The sequence below is a fragment of the Eurosta solidaginis genome, chromosome 2 (assembly GCF_040869045.1).
Source record: "Eurosta solidaginis isolate ZX-2024a chromosome 2, ASM4086904v1, whole genome shotgun sequence".
Taxonomy (NCBI): domain Eukaryota; kingdom Metazoa; phylum Arthropoda; class Insecta; order Diptera; family Tephritidae; genus Eurosta; species Eurosta solidaginis.
The window spans coordinates 164789374-164813926 of record NC_090320.1 but is presented as its reverse complement, the minus strand read 5'-3'; the positions used below and the strand labels follow the sequence as shown (position 1 = coordinate 164813926).

At 36.6% G+C, this 24553-nt stretch overlaps 1 protein-coding gene across 4 annotated transcripts in view; it reads right to left on the bottom strand.

Moving 5' to 3' along the window:
- ninaC (STKc_myosinIII_N_like and MYSc_Myo21 domain-containing protein ninaC) overlaps positions 1–24553 on the bottom strand; it is a 2219740-nt gene that overhangs the window by 1787298 nt on the left and 407889 nt on the right. For all 4 annotated transcript variants that reach the window (XM_067766366.1, XM_067766367.1, XM_067766369.1 and 1 more), the window contains exons 4-5: positions 1588–1868; positions 1251–1529 (exon numbers count right to left, since the gene is read on the bottom strand). In XM_067766366.1, coding sequence (XP_067622467.1) covers positions 1251–1529; positions 1588–1868 — 560 coding nt within the window. The remainder of the gene's footprint in view (positions 1–1250; positions 1530–1587; positions 1869–24553) is intronic.

Sequence of the window (24553 nt, the reverse complement as noted above, 5' to 3'; positions counted from 1 at the left end):
CTGAGCTGTTACGAAGGCTGACTTTGCCCATAAGTATGAACATTCGCTTGAATTTGGGCGTTTATGTCAATAGAGATTTTACTTTTTGCCTTACTGGCAAGGAATCTTGAATTTTACTTTTTCACTTTTAGGCTTGGTGGAATTTCTAGTCAGTTAGATTATTTTGGCAGTTTTGCCGATATTAATTTAAACTGGCAGGATCGCCATGTGGTGCGTTTAAATAAAGTTAAACGAAAATATATGTTGAGTAGCGCTTATACACAGCGCGACATCAGATTGAAATTTATTCATGAACATTTTCTATTTTATAGTAAAATTACTTACAATACTATTACAACATTTACATACAATACTTACACACTAAGAAAGACTACATTCTATTTCTTTCATTAGAATATTCTTATTATTTAACTATGTAATAATGTTTGGTCAGTCGCACCGACAAACCGACGCTGTCGATCAGGAATGCTGATCAACACGCGAGCTAGTGAGTGTGACGCTTATGGGTTAAGCAACTGTAAACGGATACTGCTCCCCGCTGGGTTCAATATAACTTATCTATGCCACTATGACTATGTCGCTATGAGTAATTTGTGTGTGGTCGAAAGTGAAATTCATTTGCTTGTGCATTCCAAGCTAGACCTATTCTGGCATTTACATACAATCAAATATTTTGTATTGTGGTAATGCCACAATATCATTAATGACGAAAGGTTGGTAATCATGGAGGGTCGCAAGGAACCCACTTTTGGGCCGCGCCTTTAAAAATCTCGAAATCCACTGCATTAGAGCAATTGGGATCTTGCGATAGAGGTTTGAGTAACTTCCTGTGGAGTTACGGTCTGCAAACTTGAACTATACTTTGGAACTGGATAACAATGCAACATGAGAGGACAAAATTCGATTCCGGATTTGGAAATTTCCGTTTCTAGTTTTTGGAAACTTCCTGATAACATAGAGTCCTGAAACTTTGAGCTTAGCTAAGAGCCCTACTAAGTTGTAATGCCTAGCAATTATTTCGAGATATTCATACATGTAGAGTATGTGGAATCTTGCGATCGATGTTTGAGTAACTTCGTGTGAAGCAATTTATATGGGCTATTCACGTAAGGCTATTTCTCAGGTTTTCTTTTTATGTATTTATGTTAAATTGTTATCTTCTTTTTTTTTTTTGATTTTATCTAATATCACTAAATATACATAGAGATAGAAAATAAAAGAAGTTTTATGTTAAATATTAATTTACGAACCTCTTCATCAAACTCGATTTGCAAATCGTTCGAATTTAATGACAGTAAAACATCGCCAATGAAGCTATAGGAACTTCCAAGCTCCATGCGGTTTCGAATAGATTCTAGAACCATCTCGTCAGTTGGATTCTCAATGGCAGCTAGATCTTCGGGATACATCCTTTCTGGTTTTCCATTGAACCGTTTAATATATCCACGATCGACAAATATTTCAGGTTGTTTATAAATTGGTGATGCGTCTCTACAGAATACTAATAACTCTGTTATATCGGCTTGCATCTAACACATAGTTAATGATTAATTTATCTTATAAATTTTATTATATTTATTTACTTACTTCTTCATCACTATCAAATAGTTCGTTGAGAAACGGGTGTTCAATCATTTCTATCATCATTGGTCGATTTTCAACATTTTTCTCCAAACACTCTGTTATAAAATCATTAATCTGTTGTGACCAATTTGTTGGCCTTAAAAGAGTTGGGGGAGGATTACGCACAATTTGAAACATAGCACGGGTTGGGTGCATGTCGGCGAACGGCGGCTGGCCATCTGCTAACTCAATGGTGGTTATGCCTACGGCCCATACATCTGCCCGCGATGTAATTTGGGGCTCTCCTAAATATTAAAAGGTATAATTTTTTATTTAAATGAAACATCTGTGAATGAATAATATATATCGTTGATAAAAGTGCGACACCGCTAATAGTTCTGATTACCAGTTTCGCCAAAACTAAAGTCAGAGACTTTAGGTTCTTTCCATAAAGATTAACTTACTTATTGCCATTAAGCTTTGCACTAGATGATGATAGCAAGATTTTAATATAATTTTTAAAGTCTTTAATAAGATAATTTTTTGTTAGAAAATCTATAGCCGATTTTGCACTTTTACCGACGACATGCATATGTACTGTGTGCTTTGTTTTAGAGTATGATCCCCAAGCCGCCACACGTTATCAATTTTCTGATTGACAAACTGTGTCACAAAGGGAACTGCTAAAAATAAATAAATGCAAGACGCGAAAACCTCTAAAGAGATTTTAGCCAAGCTTCTCTTCCAATTTGCGTCGTGGTCCTTTTAATTTTTTTTTTACAAATTGGCACGATGCGACCTACATGTTTTATGCCGACTCCGAACGGCATCTGCAAGGCAAATGAGTTTTCACAGAGAACAAACGTGTTTCTAAAATTTTTATGTTGCTTTTCCCGGAGCGTGAACCAAGGATCTTCGGTGTGGTAAGCGGAGGACCCTACCATCACACCACGGCGGCCGCCGTACCATTTTCCTCAAGCTTAACTCGCCACTGGTATACACGGTAATTTGAGATAATCCATGTCAAAAGTCACAAAAACCAGCTTAAAATTTTTTCTGAGAGGGGTCGCCCCTCGGCAGTTATTTTGCAAATACTCTGAATATATTTCTGCCATGAAAAAGCTTCTCAATGAAAACTCATCTGCCTTGCAGATGCCGTTCGGAATCGGCTTAAAACCTTTAGGTCCTGCCCCGCCGATTTGTAGGGAAAATTAAAAGGAGTACGACGCAAATTGGAAGAGAAGAGAATCCTAAAATATCTTTGGAGGTTATCAAATTTAACTTCATACATTTCATGGATGGCGCTGAACAATAATCTTATCCCATTCGTAATCTCCAAATAATCGGCTGTATAAGATAAGAAATATATGTGACCCGGCTTATGAAAAGGTGGTTTATGACTAAAAAATATTTTACACTTTTTTCTGGTTTCGATATTTTTTGAGAGCTCTTTCACGTGGTGAAAACTAGAAAGTCCTAATTTGCTTAGAAGTGTACTAAAAATGTAGAGAAAGAAGAGCACAAATGAAAGAAAAACTGAATTTTATTGAAAATCCAGAATCAAAATAATAAATAAAATTGGAAATTTTAAAAACAGGATTGAACGCTGCAAAAACGATTTTACCAAAAAAAAAAAGCTGTTTTGCACAAAAAATATTTATTTAGCAGTATTAAGTAGTTTTCTTCGTCGTTATCCTTGTCGGAACCTTTTAAGTTGCTCGCTTTTTCGAATCTCCTTCTGGAGATGAGCGCTTACGTTTTCTTAATTTTTTTATTGCAGTTGAAGTCTCAGGTTTCTTCAGTTCTTTCTTTTTTGGATCTTGATTTGAAGATGAAGCTACAGACTTCTTCGGTTTATGTGTTGACGATGAAGCCTTTGGTTCCTTCGATGCCACTTTGGTGGCTGGTGAAGCATCCTCAGATTTTTTTTATAGCATTTTTTTCGATGGCAATGGAGCCAAAATATCCGCATTCGTGGGGTCTGAAACCAAGCTTCTGAGATTATGATAAATGTACCACTGACGCTGCAGAGATAAACCGACTGGTTGAGTAATTTCGGGCATGGTGTCATCAACTCGGAATAAATGACAGTTGAAATGATTCAACATCTTTACTGTCAGCAAATTTTTTGGTTTTCAAAGAGTTTTTGCCCATTATAAAATGGTGGAACTGTGTAATACCTTTAAGTGGCTTGTAGAATGGTTTAAAATAACTATCCCATTCATACCAAACGATTTTTTTCGACGAAACAGCTGTATTATGGCCACCTGGTGACGATTGTACAACGCACTGCAGCAACTCTTCATACGTATCAATATTAGTGATAGCAAAACGTTTTCTTCCACACGCATGCACAAAAAGGAAAAATGAACGACAAACAGGTAAGTGATAAAAAGTGAACATCAATTTATGCCTTTCAACATCTTTGCCTTTTTGCCTTCCATTTCGTCATATCTGTGTAAGCATCTCTAAGTTTGTCCGTGCACATCATTGCTGATTCGATATGGCTCAGTATAACCAAATCAAGTTCATGTTTTGATAATTCTAGATGGTTATTTCTTGCAGTCTCTATTATCTTTCGCGGTACAATTTTTTTCATTTATTATTATAGCAATCTTGCGAAAAAAATTTATTTACCAATTCCTTTTCTTCGTTATCTGTAACACAAGTCCACTGTAAACATATTTTCATCCACTTTCATTTGGCCTTCAGCTTGAAACAATGCTTGTAGTTCGTCCTCGTAATTGATACCAACATCATCGAAAGAATCATCATCATTTTCTTCGTTTTCACAAAAATATGTTTGAACAACCTCGCTAAATTCTTCTTCGAAAGACATTATTCACAAGCGACACACGTCCTACTCGCTCAGCATTGCTTTTAAATCTGAGCATTCACACGATTTTTTTTTTTCGGTCAGAAACTGGTTTGTGCTTTGACTTTGGGCATGACTGTTCATAGTGCAAAAGAAAAACTACAAAAAAACTGAAGAAGAATGCACTATTTATCTTTAACAGCTGTTTCTCGCAATTTCTATTTTGAGTCATAAGCCACCTTTGTTTTCATAGGCCGGGTCACATATAGTGAACAGATGTACATACATACCTAAACGATTTTTAAGATAAATATAAAATAAAAAAGTAAGGACGGGACTGTCTTCGGCTGTGCCGAAGACTTCATACCTTTCATGAATGGGGCTCAACAATAATCTTATCCCGTTCGTAATTTCCAAATAATCGGATGTATAAGATAAGAACTATATAGTGAACAGATGCACATACCTAAACGATTTTTAAGATAATTATAAAATAAACAAGTAAGGAAGGCTAAGTTCAGGTGTAACCGAACATTACATACTCAGCTGAGAGCTTTGGAAACAAAATAAGGGAAAATCACCATTTAGCAAAATGAACATAGGGTAACACTGGAATGGGTTTGTACGACATGGGTTTCAAATGGAAGATGTTAAAGAGGATTTTAAAAGGGAGTGGGCCATAGTTCTATAGGTGGACGCCTTTTCGGGATATGGCCATAAATGTGGACCAAGGGTGACTCTAGAATGTGTGCTGTACGATGTGGGTATCAAATGAAAGGTGTTAATGAGTATTTTAAAACGTAGTGGGCCTTAGTTCTATAGGGGGACGGATTTTCGAGATATCGCAATAAGGGTGGACCAGGGTGACTCTAGAATGTATTTGTACGATATGGGTATCAAATTAAAGGTATTAATGAGGGTTTTAAAAGGGAATGGCCCTTAGTTGTATATGTGAAGGCGTTTTCGAAATACCGACAAAATTGTGAATCAGGGTGACCCAGAACATTATCTGTCGGGTACCGCTAATTTATTTATATATGGCATACTACGAACAGTATTCCTGCCAAGATTCCAAGGGCTTTTGATTTCGTCCTGCAAAACTTTTTCATTTTCTTCTACTTAATATGGTAGGTGTCACACCTATTTTACAAAGTTTTTTCTAAAGTTATATTTTGCGTCAATAAACCAATCCAATCACCATGTTTCATCTCTTTTTTCATGTTTAGTACAGATTTATGGCATTTTTTTTCATTTTTCGTAATTTTCGATATCGAAAAAGTGGACGTGGTCATAGTCGGATTTTGGGCTATTTTTTATACCGACATAAAGTGAGTTCAGATAAGTACGTGAACTAAGTTTATTAAAGATATATCGATTTTTGCTCAAGTTATCGTGTTAACGAAAGAGCGGAAGGACAGGCGGTCGACTGTGTATAAAAACTGGGAGTGGCTTCAACCGATTTCGCCAATTTTCACAGAAAACAGTTATCGTCATAGAATCTATGCACCTAACAAATTTCACAAGGATTTGTAAATTTGTGTTCGACTTATGGCCTTAAAAGTATTCTAGACGAATTAAATGAAAAAGGGCGGAGCCACGCCCATTTTGAAATTTTCTTTTAATTTTGTATTTTGTTGCACCATATCATTACTGGAGTTGAATGCTGACATAATTTACTTATATACTGTAAAGATATAAATTTTTTTGTTAAAATTTGACTTAAAAAAAATTTTTTTTAAAAGTGGGCTTGTTCGTCATCCGATTTTACTAATTTTTATTTAACACGGATATATAATAGGAGTAACGTGCCTGCCAAATTCCATCATGATATCTTCAACGACTGCCAAATTACAGCTTGCAAAACTTTTAAATTACTTTCTTTTAAAAGTGGGCGGTACCACGCCCATTGTCCAAAATTTTACTAATTTTCGATTTTGCGTCATAAGGTCAACGACCTACCAAGTTTCATCGCTTCATCCGTCTTTGGTAATGAATTATCGCACTTTTTCGGTTTTTCAAAATTTTCGATATCGAAAAAGTGGGCGTGGTTGTAGTCCGATTTCGTTCATTTTAAATAGCGATCTGATATGAGCGCCCAGGAACCTACATACCAAAGTTCATCAAAATACCTCAAAATTTACTCAAGTAATCGTGTTTACTTACGGACGGACAGACGGACGGACGGACGGACGGACATGGCTAAATGAATTTCTTTTTTCGCCCAGATCATTTTGATATATAGAAGTCTTTATTTATCCCGATTAGTTTATGCCGTTACGGATTACCGTTATGCGAACAAAGTTAATATACTCTGTGAGCTCTGCTCAGCTGAGTATAAAAATGGCAAAAAACCCCCTTATCTGAACGATCGGTTGTATGGGAGATATATGTTATAGTGGTCCGATCCTACGGGATCCGACAAAGGTCTAATATAATAAAAAAATACATCCTTGCGCCAAATTTCATTGAGATATCTCAAAATTTGAGGGACTAGTTTGCGTTCAAACAGACAGATGGACGGACAGACGGACGGACGGACAGATGGACGGACGGACGGACAGACGGACATGGCTATATCAACACAGTTGGCGAGTCTATCTTCTATATTTCTCAACGTTACAAACATCGGACCAAAGTTAATATACCATTTCATGTTCATGTGTGAGGATGAAAAGCTTTATATTTTTTGTGGTCTGTATGTAAAAACTATGACTACGAATCACGTATTTCAACAATATATGACGTTACTGTATGTAGAAATTATCGCGTGCATGAGCGTGCACAAATGAGCATTTTTCTTTCAACAAAGCAGAAAAATAATCAAAAACAAAAAAACAAATCAAAAACAAGTAAGGAAGGTTAAGTTCGGGTGTAACCGAACATTACATACTCAGTTGAGAGCTATGGTGACAACATAAGGGAAAATAACCATGTAGGAAAATGAACCGAGGGAAACCCTGGAATGTGTTTGTATGATATGTGTATCAAATGAAAGGCATTAAAGAGTATTTTATGAGGGAGTGGGCCATAGTTCTATAGGTGGACGCCATTTAGGGATATCGCCATAAAGATGGTGAAAGGTGTTAATGAGTATTTTAAAAGGGAGTAATCCTTAGTTACATAGGTGGACGCCGTTTCGAGATATCTCCATAAAGGTGGACCAGGGGTGATCTTAGAATTTGTTTGTACAATATGGGTATCAAAAGAAAGGTGTTAATGAGTATTTTAAAAGGGAGTGATCCTTAGTTCCATAGGTGGACGCCGTTTCGAGATATCACCATAAAGGTGGACCAGGGGTGACCCTAGAATTTGTTTGTACAATATGGGTATCAAATTAAAGGTGTTAATGATTATTTTAAAAGGGAGTGGGCCTTAGTTCTATTGGTGGACGCCGTTTCGAAATATCGCCATAAAGGTGGACCAGGGTTGACTCTAGAATGTGTTTGTACGATATGGGTATCAAATTAAAGGTATTAATGAGGGTTTTAAAAAGGAGTGGGCCTTAGTTCTATTGGTGAACGCCGTTTCGAGATATCGCCATAAAGGTGGACCAGGGGTGATCCTAGAATTTGTTTGTACAATATGGGTATCAAATTAAAGGTATTAATGAGGGTTTTAAGTTCTATTCGTGAACGCCGTTTCGAGATATCGCCATAAAGGTGGACCAGGGGTGACCCTAGAATTTGTTTGTACAATATGGGTATCAAATTAAAGGTATTAATGAGGGTTTTAAAAGGGAGTGTGGTAGTTGTATAGGTGGTCGCCTTTTCGAGATATCGCCATAAAGGTGGACCAGGGGTGACTCTAGACTTTGTTTGTACGATATGGGTATCAAATGAAAGGTGTTAATGAGTATTTTTAAAAGGGGGTGGGCCTTCGTTCTGTAGGTGGACGCCGTTTCGAAATATCGCCATAAAGGTGGACCAGGGGTGACTCCAGAATATGTTTGTACGTTATGGGTATCAAATTAAAGGTATTAATGAGGGTTTTAAAAGGGAGTGGTGGTAGTTGTATAGATGGTCGCCTTTTCGAGGTATAGCTATAAAGGTGGACCAGGGGTGACTCTAGAATATGTTTGTACGAAATGGGTATCAAATGAAAGGTGTTAGTGAGTATTTTAAAAGGGCGTGGGGCTTATTTCTATAGGTGGACGCCTTTTCGAGATATCGCCATAAAGGTGGACTAGGGGTGACTCTAGAATGTGTTTGTACGATATTGGTATCAAATTAAAGGTATTAATGAGAGTTTTAAAAGGGAGTGGTGGGAGTTGTATATGTGAAGTCGTTTTCCAGATATCGACCAAAATGTGGACCAGGGTGACCCAGAACATCATCTGTTGGATACCGCTAATTTATTTATATATGTAGTACCTGCCAAGATTTCAAGGGTGTTTTATTTCGCCCTGCAGAACTTTTTCATTTTCTTCTACTTAATATGATAGGTGTCACAACCATTTTACAAAGTTTTTTCTAAAGTTATATTTCGCGTCAATAAACCAATCCAATTACCATGTTTCATCCCTTTTTTCGTTGTTGGTATAGAATTATGGAATTTATTTCATTTTTCGTAATTTTCGATATCGAAAAAGTGGGCGTTGTCATAGTCGGATTTCGTTCATTTTTATACCAAGATAAAGTGAGTTCAGATAAGTACATGAACTAAGTTCAGTAAAGATATGCCGATTTTTGCTCAAGTTCGTGTTAACGGCCATGCGGAAGGACAGACAGACGACTGTGTATAAAAACTGGGTGTGGCTTCAACCGATTTCGCCCATTTTCACAGAAAACAGTTAGCTTCATAAAATCTATTCCCCTACCAAATTTCAAAAGGATTTGGAAATTTTTGTTCGACTTATGGCATTAAAAGTATCCTAGACAAACTAAATTAAAAAGGGCGGAGCCACGCCCATTTTGAAATTTTCTTTATTTTTTGTATTTTGTTGCACCATATAAAAACTAGAGTTGAATGTTGACATAATTTACTTATATACTGTAAAGATATTACATTTTTTGTTAAAATTTAACTTTAAAAAAAATTTTTTTTTAAAGTGGGCGTGGTCCTTCTCCGATTTTGATAATTTTTATTAGGCGTACATATTGTAATAGGAGTAACGTTCCTGCCAAATTTCATCATGATATCTTCAACGACTGCCAAATTACAGCTTGCAAAATTTTTAAATTACCTTCTTTTAAAAGTGGGCGGTGCCACGCCCATTGTCCAAAATTTTACTAATTTTCTATTGCTCGTCATAAGTTCAACTCACCTACCAAGTTTCATCGCTTTATCTGTCTTTGGTAATGAATTATTGCACTTTTTCAGTTTTTCGAAATTTTCGATATCGAAAAAGTGGGCGTGGTTATAGTCCGATATCGTTCATTTTAAATAGCGATCTGAGATGAGTGCTCAGGAACCTACGTTCCAAATTTCATCAAGATACCTCAAAATTTACTCAAGTTATCGTGTTAACGGACGGACGGACCGACGGACGGACATGGCTCAATCAAACTTTTTTGCGATCCTGATGATTTTGATATATGGAAGTCTATATCTATCTTTATTCCTTTATACCTGTACAACCAACCGTTATCCAATCAAACTTAATATACTCTGTGAGCTCTGCTCAACTGAGTATAATAATAAAAAAAAAAAAAATTATAAATATTGATTATTTAAAAATTTTTTTTTTGTTTTTTTTTTCAATAACTGTAAAAATTCATTCAAAATAGAAAATAATGGTAAGTAATCATTAAATGGCTTTTAAAGAAATAATCAATTGAACCATTAGTAATCATTATTTAACAGGCCTGTATGAGATATATACTATACTAGCGGAACCCCGGTGTGCTTCGCTACACCAATAGAAATATTGGAAAAAGAATAAAAAAATATCATAGAATTTTTTTAATCTTTATTTCAATTCTTAATCCAAAACATTTGGATACACTACATTTTTCGTTTTTCTATCTGGGATATGAATAAATGAATACTCTGGAATAGGCAACGTATAGCTGTTCGTGCGAAAAGCACGGTTCCTCCAAATTCAATCAGCATACTTGAAGCGTTGTCCTTGCGCCTTGTTGACTAACATAGCAAATAACAGGCGCACTGGAAATTGCAGACGCTTGAGTTCAAATGGCCGTCTGGTATCAGTGGGATGCGCAGTATAAGCACAATTTCACCTTTCGCTTTGCCGGTCAGTATTGTTGCTTCAATTAAATTTGTCATCAACTTTTTTACATTCAGTCTTGTTCCATTACACAATTTTGGTGCATTAAAATTCCGTAATAAAATAACTGATGAGCCGACCTTCAAATTTAAACAATGCGGTGGCATACCAGACGGTTCCAATGAATTCAAAAATTCAGCTGGATAATTCACTGCGTCCTCTTGATTCATTGCGCTATCCACTGACTTGTATGTTGTCACCACACCTGGCAATTTTTGTACTCAGTTGAGCATAGCTCACAGAGTATATTAACTTTGATTGGATAACGGTTGGTTGTACATATATAAAGGAATCGAGATAGATATAGACTTCCATATATCAAAATCATCAGTATCGAAAAAAATTTGATTGAGCCATGCCCGTCCGTCTGTCCGTCCGTCCGTCTGTCCGTTAACACGATAACTTGAGTAAATTTTGAGGTATCTTGATGAAATTTGGTATGTAGGTTCCTGGGCGCTCAAATAAACGATATCGGACTATAACCACGCCCACTTTTTCGATATCGAAAATTTCGAAAAACAGAAAAGGTGCGATTTTCATTACCAAAGATGGATAAAGCGATGAACTTGGTAGGTGAGTTGAACTTATGACGCAAAATAGAAAATTTGTAAAATTTTGGACAATGGGCGTGGCACCGCCCACTTTTAAAAGAAGGTAATTTAAAAGTTTTGCAAGCTGTAATTTTGCAGTCGTTGAAGATATCATGATGAAATTTGGCAAGAACGTTACTCCTATTACTGTATGAATGCTTAGTAAAAATTTGCAAAATCGGAGAACGACCACGCCCACTTTTAAAAAAAATTTTTTTGAAGTCAAGTTTTAACAAAAAATTTAATATTTTTACAGTATATTAATATCTTTTGTTGGTTTTTTGGCCTTTAGTTTGTAAAAATGTTTGTAAATTGTCGAGCTCGAGGCCATACAATATTATATAACAAACAAAGAAAACTTTTTATTTTTATATTTATATATTGTCTTTTTTTTATTTATCGATATTTCGACTTCAATTAGAAGTCATCTTCAGGACTAGAAATACAAAAATACAAGTATTATAATAAAAAACGTAAAAATACAGGTATACATTTGACTTACATCTTTGGATGTACCAGATCGACTAATTTAAAATTTGATATGACAAAAACGAAAATAAACATAAAAAGTAAACAAATAAGGAACCGTAATTATAAACAAAATTCTTAACTAACAACAATATAGCACAAAAAGTTAAACTGTGTGCGACACCCATAGCATAAGTATGTATTAAATTCCCACCAGGTAAATGTTGTTGTATAACACTCTCAGCATTAATTTTTGCAATTTTTCTTTACCAATTGTCTGTATGCGTGAGCGCATTGGTCTGTGTCTGACTTAAAATTCATTGTTTTATCGTGGGGTGTGCTGATTATGTGAAGCATCTCCAAAATATAGCGTTTCGTATAATGTTTTTCTTGTTGTAGAATTTCTACCTCATCGAAATCCGGAGAGTGTCCAGTTGTTTTGCAATGCTGAGTGAGGGCCGTTTTGGTATCATTAGTGTGGTCCCTATTTTTATGTTTGATTTGTGAGCGGAAATCCTTGTCTTTAGTTTGGATTTAGTTGTCCCCACATATACCTTATTGCATACGTGGGACCCGTCGCCGTGGCATTTAATTTTACATATATATAACGTCAGATTTCTCATATTTTCCGATTTTGCTTTTTGTATTTGCAAATATTTTTTGTAAAGTGTTGTTATATGTGAAGGGAATTTGAAATTTGTCCCTGTCGTACAAATTCGAATGCTTTATCCTATTCGACAAACCTGGTACAAAAGTGGTGGATTTATATATTTTATCTGGTTTAGCTTTCTTGTCTCTAGTCGACTTGAAATGGCTATGTATGAATTGTTTTATAAGTTGAGCAGGAAATTCATTATTTTCAAGAACTTTTTGAATTATTTCAATATTTTTCTTATGATACATCGCGTCGCTAATTGTGAGAACACGTCTTACGAAATTTTTGGCCGTATTTACAATTGCAGACTTGTCGTGCTTCGAATAAAAGTTTAATAATCTACCGGAGGCAGTAGGCTTTCTATACCAATCGAACGTGAGGTGGTTGTTGTTTTTTATGACCAGCGTGTCCAGAAATGGCAATTCTCCATCTTTCTCAACTTCTAACGTAAATTTTATAGATCTGTTGTATTCATTTAAGTTAGCCAGCATTTTCTCAATATGGTCCGTTCTTGCAATGGCAAACAGATCGTCTACATATTTAGTGAGGAGGCGTGGTTTATATGGTGTATCTTCCTCAAATTTAGTTAGCAGTTCTCCCATCACAATATCTGCTATGACCGGAGATGCCGGTGACCCCATAGGCATTCCTGCACGTTGTTCATAAATCTTATTGTTGTAGTTGAAGTACCTGTTTTCTTTAATACAAAACCGTACTACCTCAAGGAAGAGATCTTTGGTTAGATTTGTATGCTTTTTAATTTGGTTCCATTTGGACGAAATGATTTCCAAAGCATTGTATTTCTAGTCCTGAAGATGACTTCTAATTGAAGTCGAAATATCGATAAATAAAAAAACGAATATATAAATATACAAATAAAAAGTTTTCTTTGTTTGTTATTTAATATTGTATGGCCTCGAGCTCGACAATTTACAAACATTTTTACAGTATATAATTAAATTATGCCAACATTCAACTCCAGTGCAACAAAGTACAAAAATAAAAGAAAATTTCAAAATGGGTGTGGCTCCCCCTTTTTTCATTTTATTTGTCTAGGATACTTTTAATGCCATAAGTCGAAAAAAATTTACCAATCCTTGTGAAATTTGGTAGGGCTTAGATTCTAAGACGATAACTGTTTTCTGTGAAAAAGGGCGGAATTGATTGAAGCCACGCCCAGTTTTTATACACAGTCGACCGTCTGTCCTTCCACTCGGCCGTTAACACGATAAGATGAGAAAAATCGATGTATCTTTACTAAACTCAGTTCACGTACTTATCTGAACTCACTGTTGTATTGGTATAAAAAATGGTCGAAATCCGACTATGACCACGCCCACTTTTTCGATATAGAAAATTACGAAAAATTAAAAAAATATATATATATAATTATATACTAAATACGAAAAAAGGGACGAAACATGGTAATTGGATTGGTTTATTGACGCAAAATATAACTTTAGAAAAAACTTTGTAAAATGGGTGTGAAACCTACCATATTAAGTAGAAGAAAATGAAAAAGTTCTGCAGGGCGAAATAAAACGCCCTTAAAATCATGGCAGGAATACTGTTCGTGGTATTACATATATAAATAAATTAGCGGTACCCGACAGATGATGTTCTAGGCCACCTAGGTCCACATTTTGGTCGATATCTCGAAAACGCCTTCACATATACAACTAAGGGCAACTTCCTTTTAAAACCCTCATTAATACCTTTAGTTTGATACCCATATCGTACAAACACATTATAGAGTCACCCCTGGTCCACCTTTATGGCGATATCTGGAAAAGGCGTCCACCTATAGAACTAAGGCCCACTCCCTTTTAAAACACTCATTATCACCTTTCGTTTGATACACATATTGTACAAACGCATTCTAGAGTCTACCCTGGTCCTACTTTATAACGATATCTCCAAAAGGCGTCCACCTATGGAAATAAGGCCTACTCCCTTTTAAAATAATCATTAACACCTTTCATTTGATACCCATATCTTACAAAGAAATTCTAGAGTCACCCCTGCTCCACCTTTATAGCGATATCTCGAAAAGGCGTCCACCCATAGAACTAAGGCCCACTCCCTTTTAAAATACTCATGAACACCTTTCGTTTGATACCCATATTGTACAAACGCATTTTAGAGTGAACCCCGGTCCACCTTTATTTGTTTATTTTATATTTATCGTTTAGGTATGACATCTGTTCACTATATATTTCTTATCTTATACATCCGATTATTTGGAGATTACGAACGGTGTAAGATTTTTGTTCAGCCCCATTCATGAAAGGTATGAAGTCTTCGGCACAGCCGAAGACAGTCCCGTCCTTACTTGTTATATATATAGAGATATACCACCGATCTATAAAATTTTTTCAGACAACAATGAATGCTCTATACGTAAGCATTCGGTGAAACTTGAAGCCTGTATCTGTTAAAATGGGGCAATAATTACGAAAAGCTGCTTATCTGAATAATCGTTGTGCGGGATATATGCCACTTTCTCAGACAACAATATGTGGAATAAACGCAAGCATATGGCGAAGCTTGAAATTAAATCGAGGTAGATATGACAAAAATCCTATTTCTGAAAAATCGGTTCTGTGGGGGATATATGCTATAGTGGTCCGATCCGGCCGGTTCCGACAACTGTCTAATTGGACACCTAAATATACCCCCTCACCAAATTTTATCAAGATATCTCAAAAATTGAGGGACTAGTTTGCGTACAAACAGACAGACGGACATGGCTAAATTAACTCAGCTCTTCATCCTGATCATTTCGGTATACTTATTGGTGGGTTATCTATTTTCCTTTAAATACTTACAATTTTGAGATTCGTGACGAAGTTTATATACTATTTCATTTTCATTAAAGGTATAACAAACAAGTAAGGACGGAACTAATTTCGGCTGTGCCGAAGACTTCATACCTTTCATGAACGGGGCTGAACAATAATCGTACCCCGTTCGTAATCTCCAAATAATCGGATGTATAAGATAAGAAATATATAATAAACAAATGTATATACCTAGGCGATAAATATAAAATAAACAAGTAAGGAAGGCTAACTTCGGGTGTAACATACTCAGCTGGGACCTGTGGAGACAAGATAAGGGGAAATTACCATGTAGAAAAATGAATCTAGGGTAACCCTGGAATGTGTTTGTGCGATATGGGTATCAAATGAAAGGTATTAATGAGTATTTTAAAAGAGCATAGGCCGACGCCATTTAGGGATATCGCCATAAAGGTGGACCAGGGCTGACTCTAGAATTTGTTTGTACGATATGGGTATCAAATGAAAGGTGTTAATGAGTATTTTAAAAGAGAGTGGGCCTTAGCTCTATAGGTGGACGCCTTTTCGAGATATCGCCATAAAGGTGGACCAGGGGTGACTATAGAATGCGTTTGTACAATATGGGTATCAAACGAAAGGTGTTAATGAGTATTTTAAAATAGAGTGGGCATTAGTTCTATTGGTGGACACCTTTTCGAGATATCGCCATATAGGTGGACTAGGGGTGACTCTAGAATTTGTTTGTACGATATGGGTAAATGAAAGGTGTTAATCAGTATTTTAAACGGGAGTGGGCCTTAGCTCTATAGGTGGACGCCTTTTCGAGATATCGGCATAGAGGGGGAACAGGGGTGACTCTAGAATGCGTTTGTACAATATGGGTATCAAACGAAAGGTGTTAATGAGTATTTTAAAATGGAGTGGGCCTTAGTTCTATGGGTGGACGCCTTTTTGAGATATCGCCATAAGGGTGGACCAGACATTACTTTAGAATTTGTTTGTATGATATGGGCATCAAATGAAAGGTGTTTATGAACATTTAAAAGGGCGCGGGCCTTAGTTATATAGGTGGACGCCTTTTCGAGATATCGCCATAAAGGTGGACCAGGGTTGACTCTAGAATTTGTTTGTACGATATGGGTATCAAATGAAAGGTGTTAATGAGTATTTTAAAAGGGAATGGCCTTATTTCTATAGGTGGACGCCTTTTCGAGATATCGCCATAAAGGTGGACCAGAGGTGACTCTAGAATTTGCCTGTACGATGTGAGTATCAAATGAAAGGTGATAATGGGTTTTTTTAAAAGAGAGTGGGCCTTAGTTCTATAGGTGGACGCCTTTTCGATATATCGCCATAAAGGTGGACCAGGGGTTACTCTAGAATGTGATTGTATGATATGGGTATCAAATTGAAGGTATTAATGAGGGTTTTAAAAGGGAGTGGCCCTTAGTTGCATATGTGGAGGCTATTTCGATATATCGACCAAAATTTGGAAAACGGTGACCCATAACATCATCTGTCGGATACCGCCAATTTATTTATATATGTAATACCACGAACAGTATTCCTGCCAAGATTCCAAGGGCTTTTGATTTCGCCCTGCAGAACTTTTTCATTTTCTTCTACTTAATATGATAAGTGTGACAGCCATTTTACAAAGTTTTTTTTCTAAAGTTATATTTTGCGTCAATAACCCAATCCAATTACCATGTTTCATCCCTTTTTTCGTATTTGGTATAGAATTATGGCATTTTTTTAATTTTTCGTAATTTTCGATATCGAAAAAGTGGGCGTGGTCATAGTCGGATTTCGACTATTTTTTATACCAATACAAAGTGAGTTCAGGTAAGTGCGTGAACTGTGTTTAGTAAAGATATATCGATTTTTGCTCAAGTTATCGTGTTAACGGCCGAGTGGAAGGACAGACGGTAGTCTGTGTATAAAAACTGGGCGTGGCTTCAACCGATTTCGCCCTTTTTCACAGAAAACAGTTATCGTCATAGAATCTAAGCCCCTACCAAATTTCACAAGGATTGGTAAATTTTTGTTCGACTTATGGCATTAAAAGTATCCTAGACAAATTAAATGAAATTTTATTTTATTTTTGTACATTGTTGCTTTGAATATTTTCGATAATAAGGGACAATACGGAACCACCCAACGATTATCAACTTCAACTTCCTGGTTATGCATTCTAATGGTTGCCGTTTTGCCATTATCATTAGGTGATCTACGTCGATACAACGGATATCCGTCATTGTCCGTTATTTTTTCTGAAGTAAATTGCCTTGGGTATCGTTTCGAACACTTTTCATCAATCATACATGATTCAATTCACATTTAGTTCACCGTTCGGTCCATGTACCATGTTTTTAACGACAACTTGAAATAACTCAGGATCAGCAGTGTTATCAGGAATTTCAGCTGATATAAGGTTATCGATTTGATCCGGAGTTATTTTATGTACCAGCCAAATTAGTATATGTGCGTGCGGCAATCCCCTTTTCTGGCATTCGATGGAGTACATATGGCAACGCACCTCCCCCAATACATATAATTTCACAATTAAATGCATAAGTGCTTCACATTTTTGCCGAAAAACACGCGCAGTAATGTCATGACGATCGGTTGTCGACTGTCCTTCAAATAAATTGTTTTTGATATCATCCCACTGCGGATTGCATGTAAATGTAATGAACAGATCCGCTCGACCGTATTTTCGTACATAACACATTGCGTCTTGTGCATATTCGTTCATATTTCGTGGCCTACCAATATACGAAAATGGCAATATAGTTAAACGTCTGATGTCGCATCTTGCAAATGAATATATTGTTCAGATCTTAATTTTGCTTGGTTGAAACGAATAAAATTAAGACGTTATGTTTCTATTTTGGCATACATATCAACGATATACTGATGATATAGTTTACCACATCTCAAGATACAATTTTGTTCTTGTGGACGAACCATCAATCGATACGAATAAAAATTCATGGCACTAAATTTTTTCTGTACATGTAGTGCAACATGTGACTTAAGAAATTTATACAAATGATGAAATGTCAACAGACTGAAAATATTATTTACCTGTTCGTGGATTAATCATTGGTATATTGATACGGTAGCCATCGTGACCTTTCCAATGCAATATTGGGTATTGTAATGCGTCGTAACTACGATGAAGTTCCGAGACACGGTGCAATTGCTCATTTCTGCGATGAAGTATAATATCACGGGATTGAAATTGATCACCAAGAATTAAAATTGCAACCTCATAAATTGTCGGTGCATTGAATCGCCTTTCAAGCTCTCCAAAAGGTGTTCTATTAGCCCGTATTAGGATTTTGTGATTATCAGATGGCATACGATCGAGAGCAACTTTGAACAATTGAACTAATGCATTATGCTGATGGAAAAACCTTTGTAGCTCACAAATAATTTCTCGTCTTGTATTCAAAGCAATTGCACAACGTTGATCCAATTCACGATTTTCATCACCAATAAAATAAATTTGCAAAAATGTATAATCAGCGTCGGGGTATGGCAATAACAAACTAGCTTGATCATAACTTTGGCCCTGAATATGATGCATAATAATTTTTAAAACTATAGAATACTTTTATGATTCAGATTGATTGGGACAATCCTGTTTAAGTATTTACCTTAAACGTCGGCATAAAATTATCTTTAATAATGTTAGTAGCACCAAAAGAAGTCATTTGAAATGCCGAATTTTGTTGTTGAATATGACTCAAAAAGTGCTTCGAATATTCAGAAATTCCAAAAATTAATGAAGACAATGGTTCGGGAGGAGTTTCTAATGCTGGCAATCTCAGTTTGCCATTAGCACAATACATGCCGTGCGTTTCACCTGGAAATTTAGCCGCATCACAATGTGGACATATTGCGTCCACTATTCCAATATATCCGTACATACTGTAATCAATCTGATTGTTGTAATTAAAAGCAGCACGCATAATTTCAGGTACAACACATATATTTCATGCATTACGTTCACGCTGCGATGCATTAGCATGTGCTCGTTCATCTGGAGTCTGTGATCGCTTTTGTAATGCCGCAGCATTTTCATGACGCGTTCGGCGACCTATATTTCCTCGTGTGGGTCGTGGCATTTTTATTTGAATTAAAAAAGAATAAATTAAATTTAAAAAAATGTCTACATTAATAGTGGTGCACCATATGTTTTTTCAAATAATGAAACACACATGCATTCGTGTAATTCACTTCAATAGTTCAAAACTTACCGTTTTTTGCTCGGAAATTCGCTTTGCGCTATATTTCTTCTTTTCACAAATTCACACAAACTTCAATAATAATTAAACAAAAAATTTATTTGCATTTTTATGTAATAATTTTCACCGCGGTAATTTCGGACAATACTGAACGTATTGGGCTGCTTCGTTTATTCTGTTAACGAATGGTGTTGAGGCCAAAGAAAACGCACCAAAGATGTTTACACTCCAATGTCATTTATTCTCCTAATTTGGATTTTCTTCATGCTAAGAGCCACAGCTCTATATACCTATCTATACAAAATATTCATGTTTTTCTCTATGCAAAAAAATGCACCGTAATATTGTTCGATGTCTTTTCAAAGCCTACTTTGTTTGTCGATCTGCCTGCTACATACATACATCTTGATATAAATATAATGCAAGTAAGTTTGTAGGTGGGAATAATAAGGAAGCTAGTTAAGACGAAAGTACATACATTTTGAGAGCGAAAGAGCGTAGCTAAGTAGGTAACAAATCGTTTAGTAAATGACTAAACTATTATTGATGTATGCATGTTAATATGAAAACGTATAATCCGCTGGCTAAGTGGGATGAATCTGACCAAACAAATGGGTTTTTGGTGTGTTTATACTCAGTTGAGCAGAGCTCAGAGAGTATATTAACTTTGATTGCATAACGGTTGGTTGTACAGGTATAAAGGAATCGAGATAGATATAGACTTCCATATATCAAGATCATCAGTATCGAAAAAAAATTCGATTGAGCCATGTCCGTCCGTCCGTCCGTCTGTCCGTTAACACGATAACTTGAGCAAATTTTGAGGTATCTTGGTGAAATTTGATATGTAGGTTCCTGGGCACTCATCTCAGACCGCTATTTAAAATGATATCGGACAATAACCACGCCCACTTTTTCGATATCGAAAATTTCGAAAAATCGAAAAAGTGCGAAGGCTTAGCTCCTAGGACGATAACTGTTTTCTGTGAAAAAGGGAGAAATCGGTTGAAGCCACGCCCAGTTTTTATACACAGTCGACCGTCTGTCCTTCTGCTCGGCCGTTAACACGATAACTTGAGCAAAAATCGATATATCTTTACTAAACTCAGTTCACGTACTTATCTGAACTCACTTTGTATTGGTGTAAAAAATGGCCGAAATCCGACTATGACCACGCCCACTTTTTCGATATCGAAAATTACGAAAAATGAAAAAATGCCATAATTATATACCAAATACGAAAAAAGGAATGAAACATGGTAATTGTATTGGTCTATTGACGCAAAATATAACTTAGAAAAAACTTGGTAAAATGGGTGTGACACCTACCATATTACGTAGAAGCAAACGAAAATGTTTTGCAGGGCGAAATCAAAAGCCCTTGGAATCTTGGAAGGAATACTGTACGTGGTATTAAATATATAATTAAATTAGCGGTACCCGACAGATGATGTTCTGGATCACCCTGGTCCACATTTTGGTAGATATCTCGAAAACGCCTTCACATATACAACTAAGGGCCACTCCCTTTTAAAACCCTCATTAATACCTTTAATTTGATACCCATATCGTACAAACACATTCTAGAGTCACCCCTGGTCCACGTTTATGGTGCTATCTCGAAAAGGTGTCCACCTATAGAACTAAGGCCCACGCATTTTTAAAATACTCATTAACACCTTTCATTTGATACCCATATCGTACAAAAAAATTCCAGAGTCACCCCTGGCCCACCTTTATGGCGATATCTCGAAAAGGCATCCACCTATAGAAATAAGGCCCACTCCCTTTTAAAATACTCATTAACACCTTTCGTTTGATACCCATATCGTATAAACAAATTCTAGAGTCACCCCTGGTCCACCTTTATGTCGATATCTCGAAAAGGCGTCCACCTATAGAATTAAGACCCACGCCCTTTTAAAATACTCATTAACACCTTTCATTTGATACCCATATCGTACAAACAAATTCTAGAGTCACCCCTGGTCTACCTTTATGGATATATCTCGAAAAGGCGTCCACCTATAGAACTAAGACCCACGCCCTTTTAAAATACTCATTAACACCTTTCATTTGATACCCATATCGTACAAACAAATTCTAGTGTCACCCCTGGCCCACCTTTATGGCGATATCTCGAAAAGGCGTCCACCTATAGAACTAAGGCCCACATCCTTTTAAAATATCATTAACACCTTTCATTTGATACTCATATCGTACACAAAAATTCTAGAGTCACCCCTGGACCACCTTTATGGCGATATCTCGAAAGGGCATCCACCTATAGAACTAAGGCCTACACCCTTTTAAAATATCATTAACACCTTTCATTTGATACCCATATCGTACAAACAAATTCTAGAGTCACCCCTGGTCTACCTTTATGGATATATCTCGAAAAGGCGTCCACCTATAGGACTCAGACCCACGCCCTTTTAAAATACTCATTAACACCTTTCATTTGATACCCATATCGTACAAACAAATTCTAGTGTCACCCCTGGTCCACCTTTATGGCGATATCTCGAAAAGGCGTCCACCTATAGAACTAAGGCCCACACCCTTTTAAAACACTTATTACACTTTTCGTTTGACACCCATATTGTACAAACACATTCTAGAGTCAACCCAGGTCCACTTTTATAACGATATTCCGAAATGCGTCCACCTATAGAACTTAGGCCCACTCCCTTTTAAAATGCTCATTAACACCTTTCATTTGATACCCATATAGTACAAACAAATTCTAGAGTCACCCCTGGTTCACGTTTATGGCGATATCTCGAAAAGGCGTCCACATATAGAACTAAGGCCCACGCCCTCTTAAAATACTCATTAACAACTTTCATTTGATACTCATATCGTACAAAATAAATTCTAGAGTCACCCCTGGTCCACCTTTATTGCGATATCTCGAAAAGACGTCCACCTATAGAATTAGGCCCACTCCCTTTTAAAATTATCATTAACACATTTCATTTGATACCCATATCGTACAAACAAATTCTAGAGTCACCCCTGGTCCACCTTTATGGCGATATCTCGAAAAGGCGACCACCTATACAACTACCACACTCCCTTTTAAAACCCTCATTAATACCTTTAATTTGATACCCATATCGTACAAACACATTCTAGAGTCACCCCTGGTCCACGTTTATGGCGATATCTCGAAAAGACGTCCACATATAGAACTAAGGCCCACTCCTTTTTAAAATACTCATTAACACCTTTCATTTGATACCCATATCGTACAACAAAATTGTAGAGTCACCCCTGGCTCACCTTAATGGCGATATCTCGAAAAGGTATCCACCTAAAGAACTAAGGCCCACTCCCTTTTAAAATACTCATTAACACCTTTCATTTGATACCCATATCGTACAAACAAATTCTAGAGTCCCCCCTGGTCCACCTTTATAGCGATATTTCGAAAAGGAGTCCACCTATAGAACTAAGGCCCACGCCCTTTTAAAATTTTTAAAATACTCATTAACACCTTTCATTTGATACCCATATAGTACAAACAAATTCTAGAGTCACCCCTGGTCCACCTTTATGGCGATATCTCGAAAAGGCGTCCACCCATAGAACTACGGCCCACTCCCTTTCAAAATACTCATTAACACCTTTCATTTGATACCCATAGTACAAACAAATTCTAGAGTCCCCCCTGGTCCACCTTTATGGCGATATTTCGAAAAGGAGTCCACCTATAGAACTAAGGCCCACTCCCTTTTAAAATACTCATTAACACCTTTCATTTGATACCCATATCGTACAAACAAATTCTAGAGTCCACCCTGGTCCACCTTTATGGCGATATCTCGAAAAGGCGTCCACCTATAGAACTTAGGCCCACTCCCGTTTAAAATTATCATTAACACATTTCATTTGATACCCATATCGTACAAACAAATTCTAAAGTCAGGCCTGGTCCACCTTTATGGCGATATCCCTAAATGGCGTCCATCTATAGAACGATGGCCCACTTCCTCTTAAAATACTCTTTAATACCTTCCATTTGATACACATGTCATACAAACACATTCCAGGGTTACCCTAGGTTCTTTTTATAACCTGCTGATTTTCCCTTACTTTGTCTCCACAGCTCTCAACTGAGTATGTTAAGTTCGTTTACACCCGAACTTAGCCTTCCTTACTTGTTCAAAATAATTTCACCATACATTGAGCGCTTATCAGCGCCTTCAGGTAAACAGATTATATTGTTATGTGATTGAATATACCATTTTAACTGGTTGTAGTACATAAGAATGCAATCTCTTAACCTGAAGGCGAGTTCCCAATTGGTCTATATCTCGAGTCCTTAGTCACCCAGCAAAAGAAAAGCCCTGTTCTCATTAGCATTTATCAACAACTTACAGTGGATGCTCATGTGGTTCAAACACATCCTAGGGTTATCCGGGTCCAAGTTTAAGCCTATATCTCGAGACCCTAGTCACCCAGCGGTATAAAAATTACTCTGTACTAAAGCACTCATCAACAGCTTCATTCGTTATCCATATTCTATAAACACATTCTAGGGGTACCCGCGTCCACGTTTTCGCTTATATGTCGAGACCCTAGTTACCCGCGGGTACGAAAAATACCCCGTATCAAAGTACTCATAAACAGCTTACATTCGATACCCATATTGTACAAACATATCCCAGGATTACCCAGGTCCACGTTTTGATCTCAAGACCCTATCCAGAACGGGATAAAAATTAGCCGATGTCTGTCTCCTGGTTCTAGGCTACCCCTCCACCAACTTTCAGCCAAATATGTTCATCCGTGCCTTCCTCTTCAATCACTCTTTATCTATTTAAAAAAGCCCATCAAAATCCGTTGCATAGTTTTAAAGGTTTACGCATTCAAAGGGACATGGGACAGCAAAAGCGACTTTGTTTTATAGTATGTAGTGATAGTGTTACATGCAAAAATACCAAAAAATAAAACTTTTTTGAAGAATTTTAAGGAAATGTTTAATATTTTTAACGAAAGATTATTTTTCAATAGATGTATGCATTCTTAACCATATATGTTGCATAAATATGTATGTACATACCTATGTCAAGCTGATATGATATGAAAATACATACATATGTACATCCATACATACCTATAAACCTACGCCCGAAGTTAAATAACGCAGCGAATACTATATATGTACGTA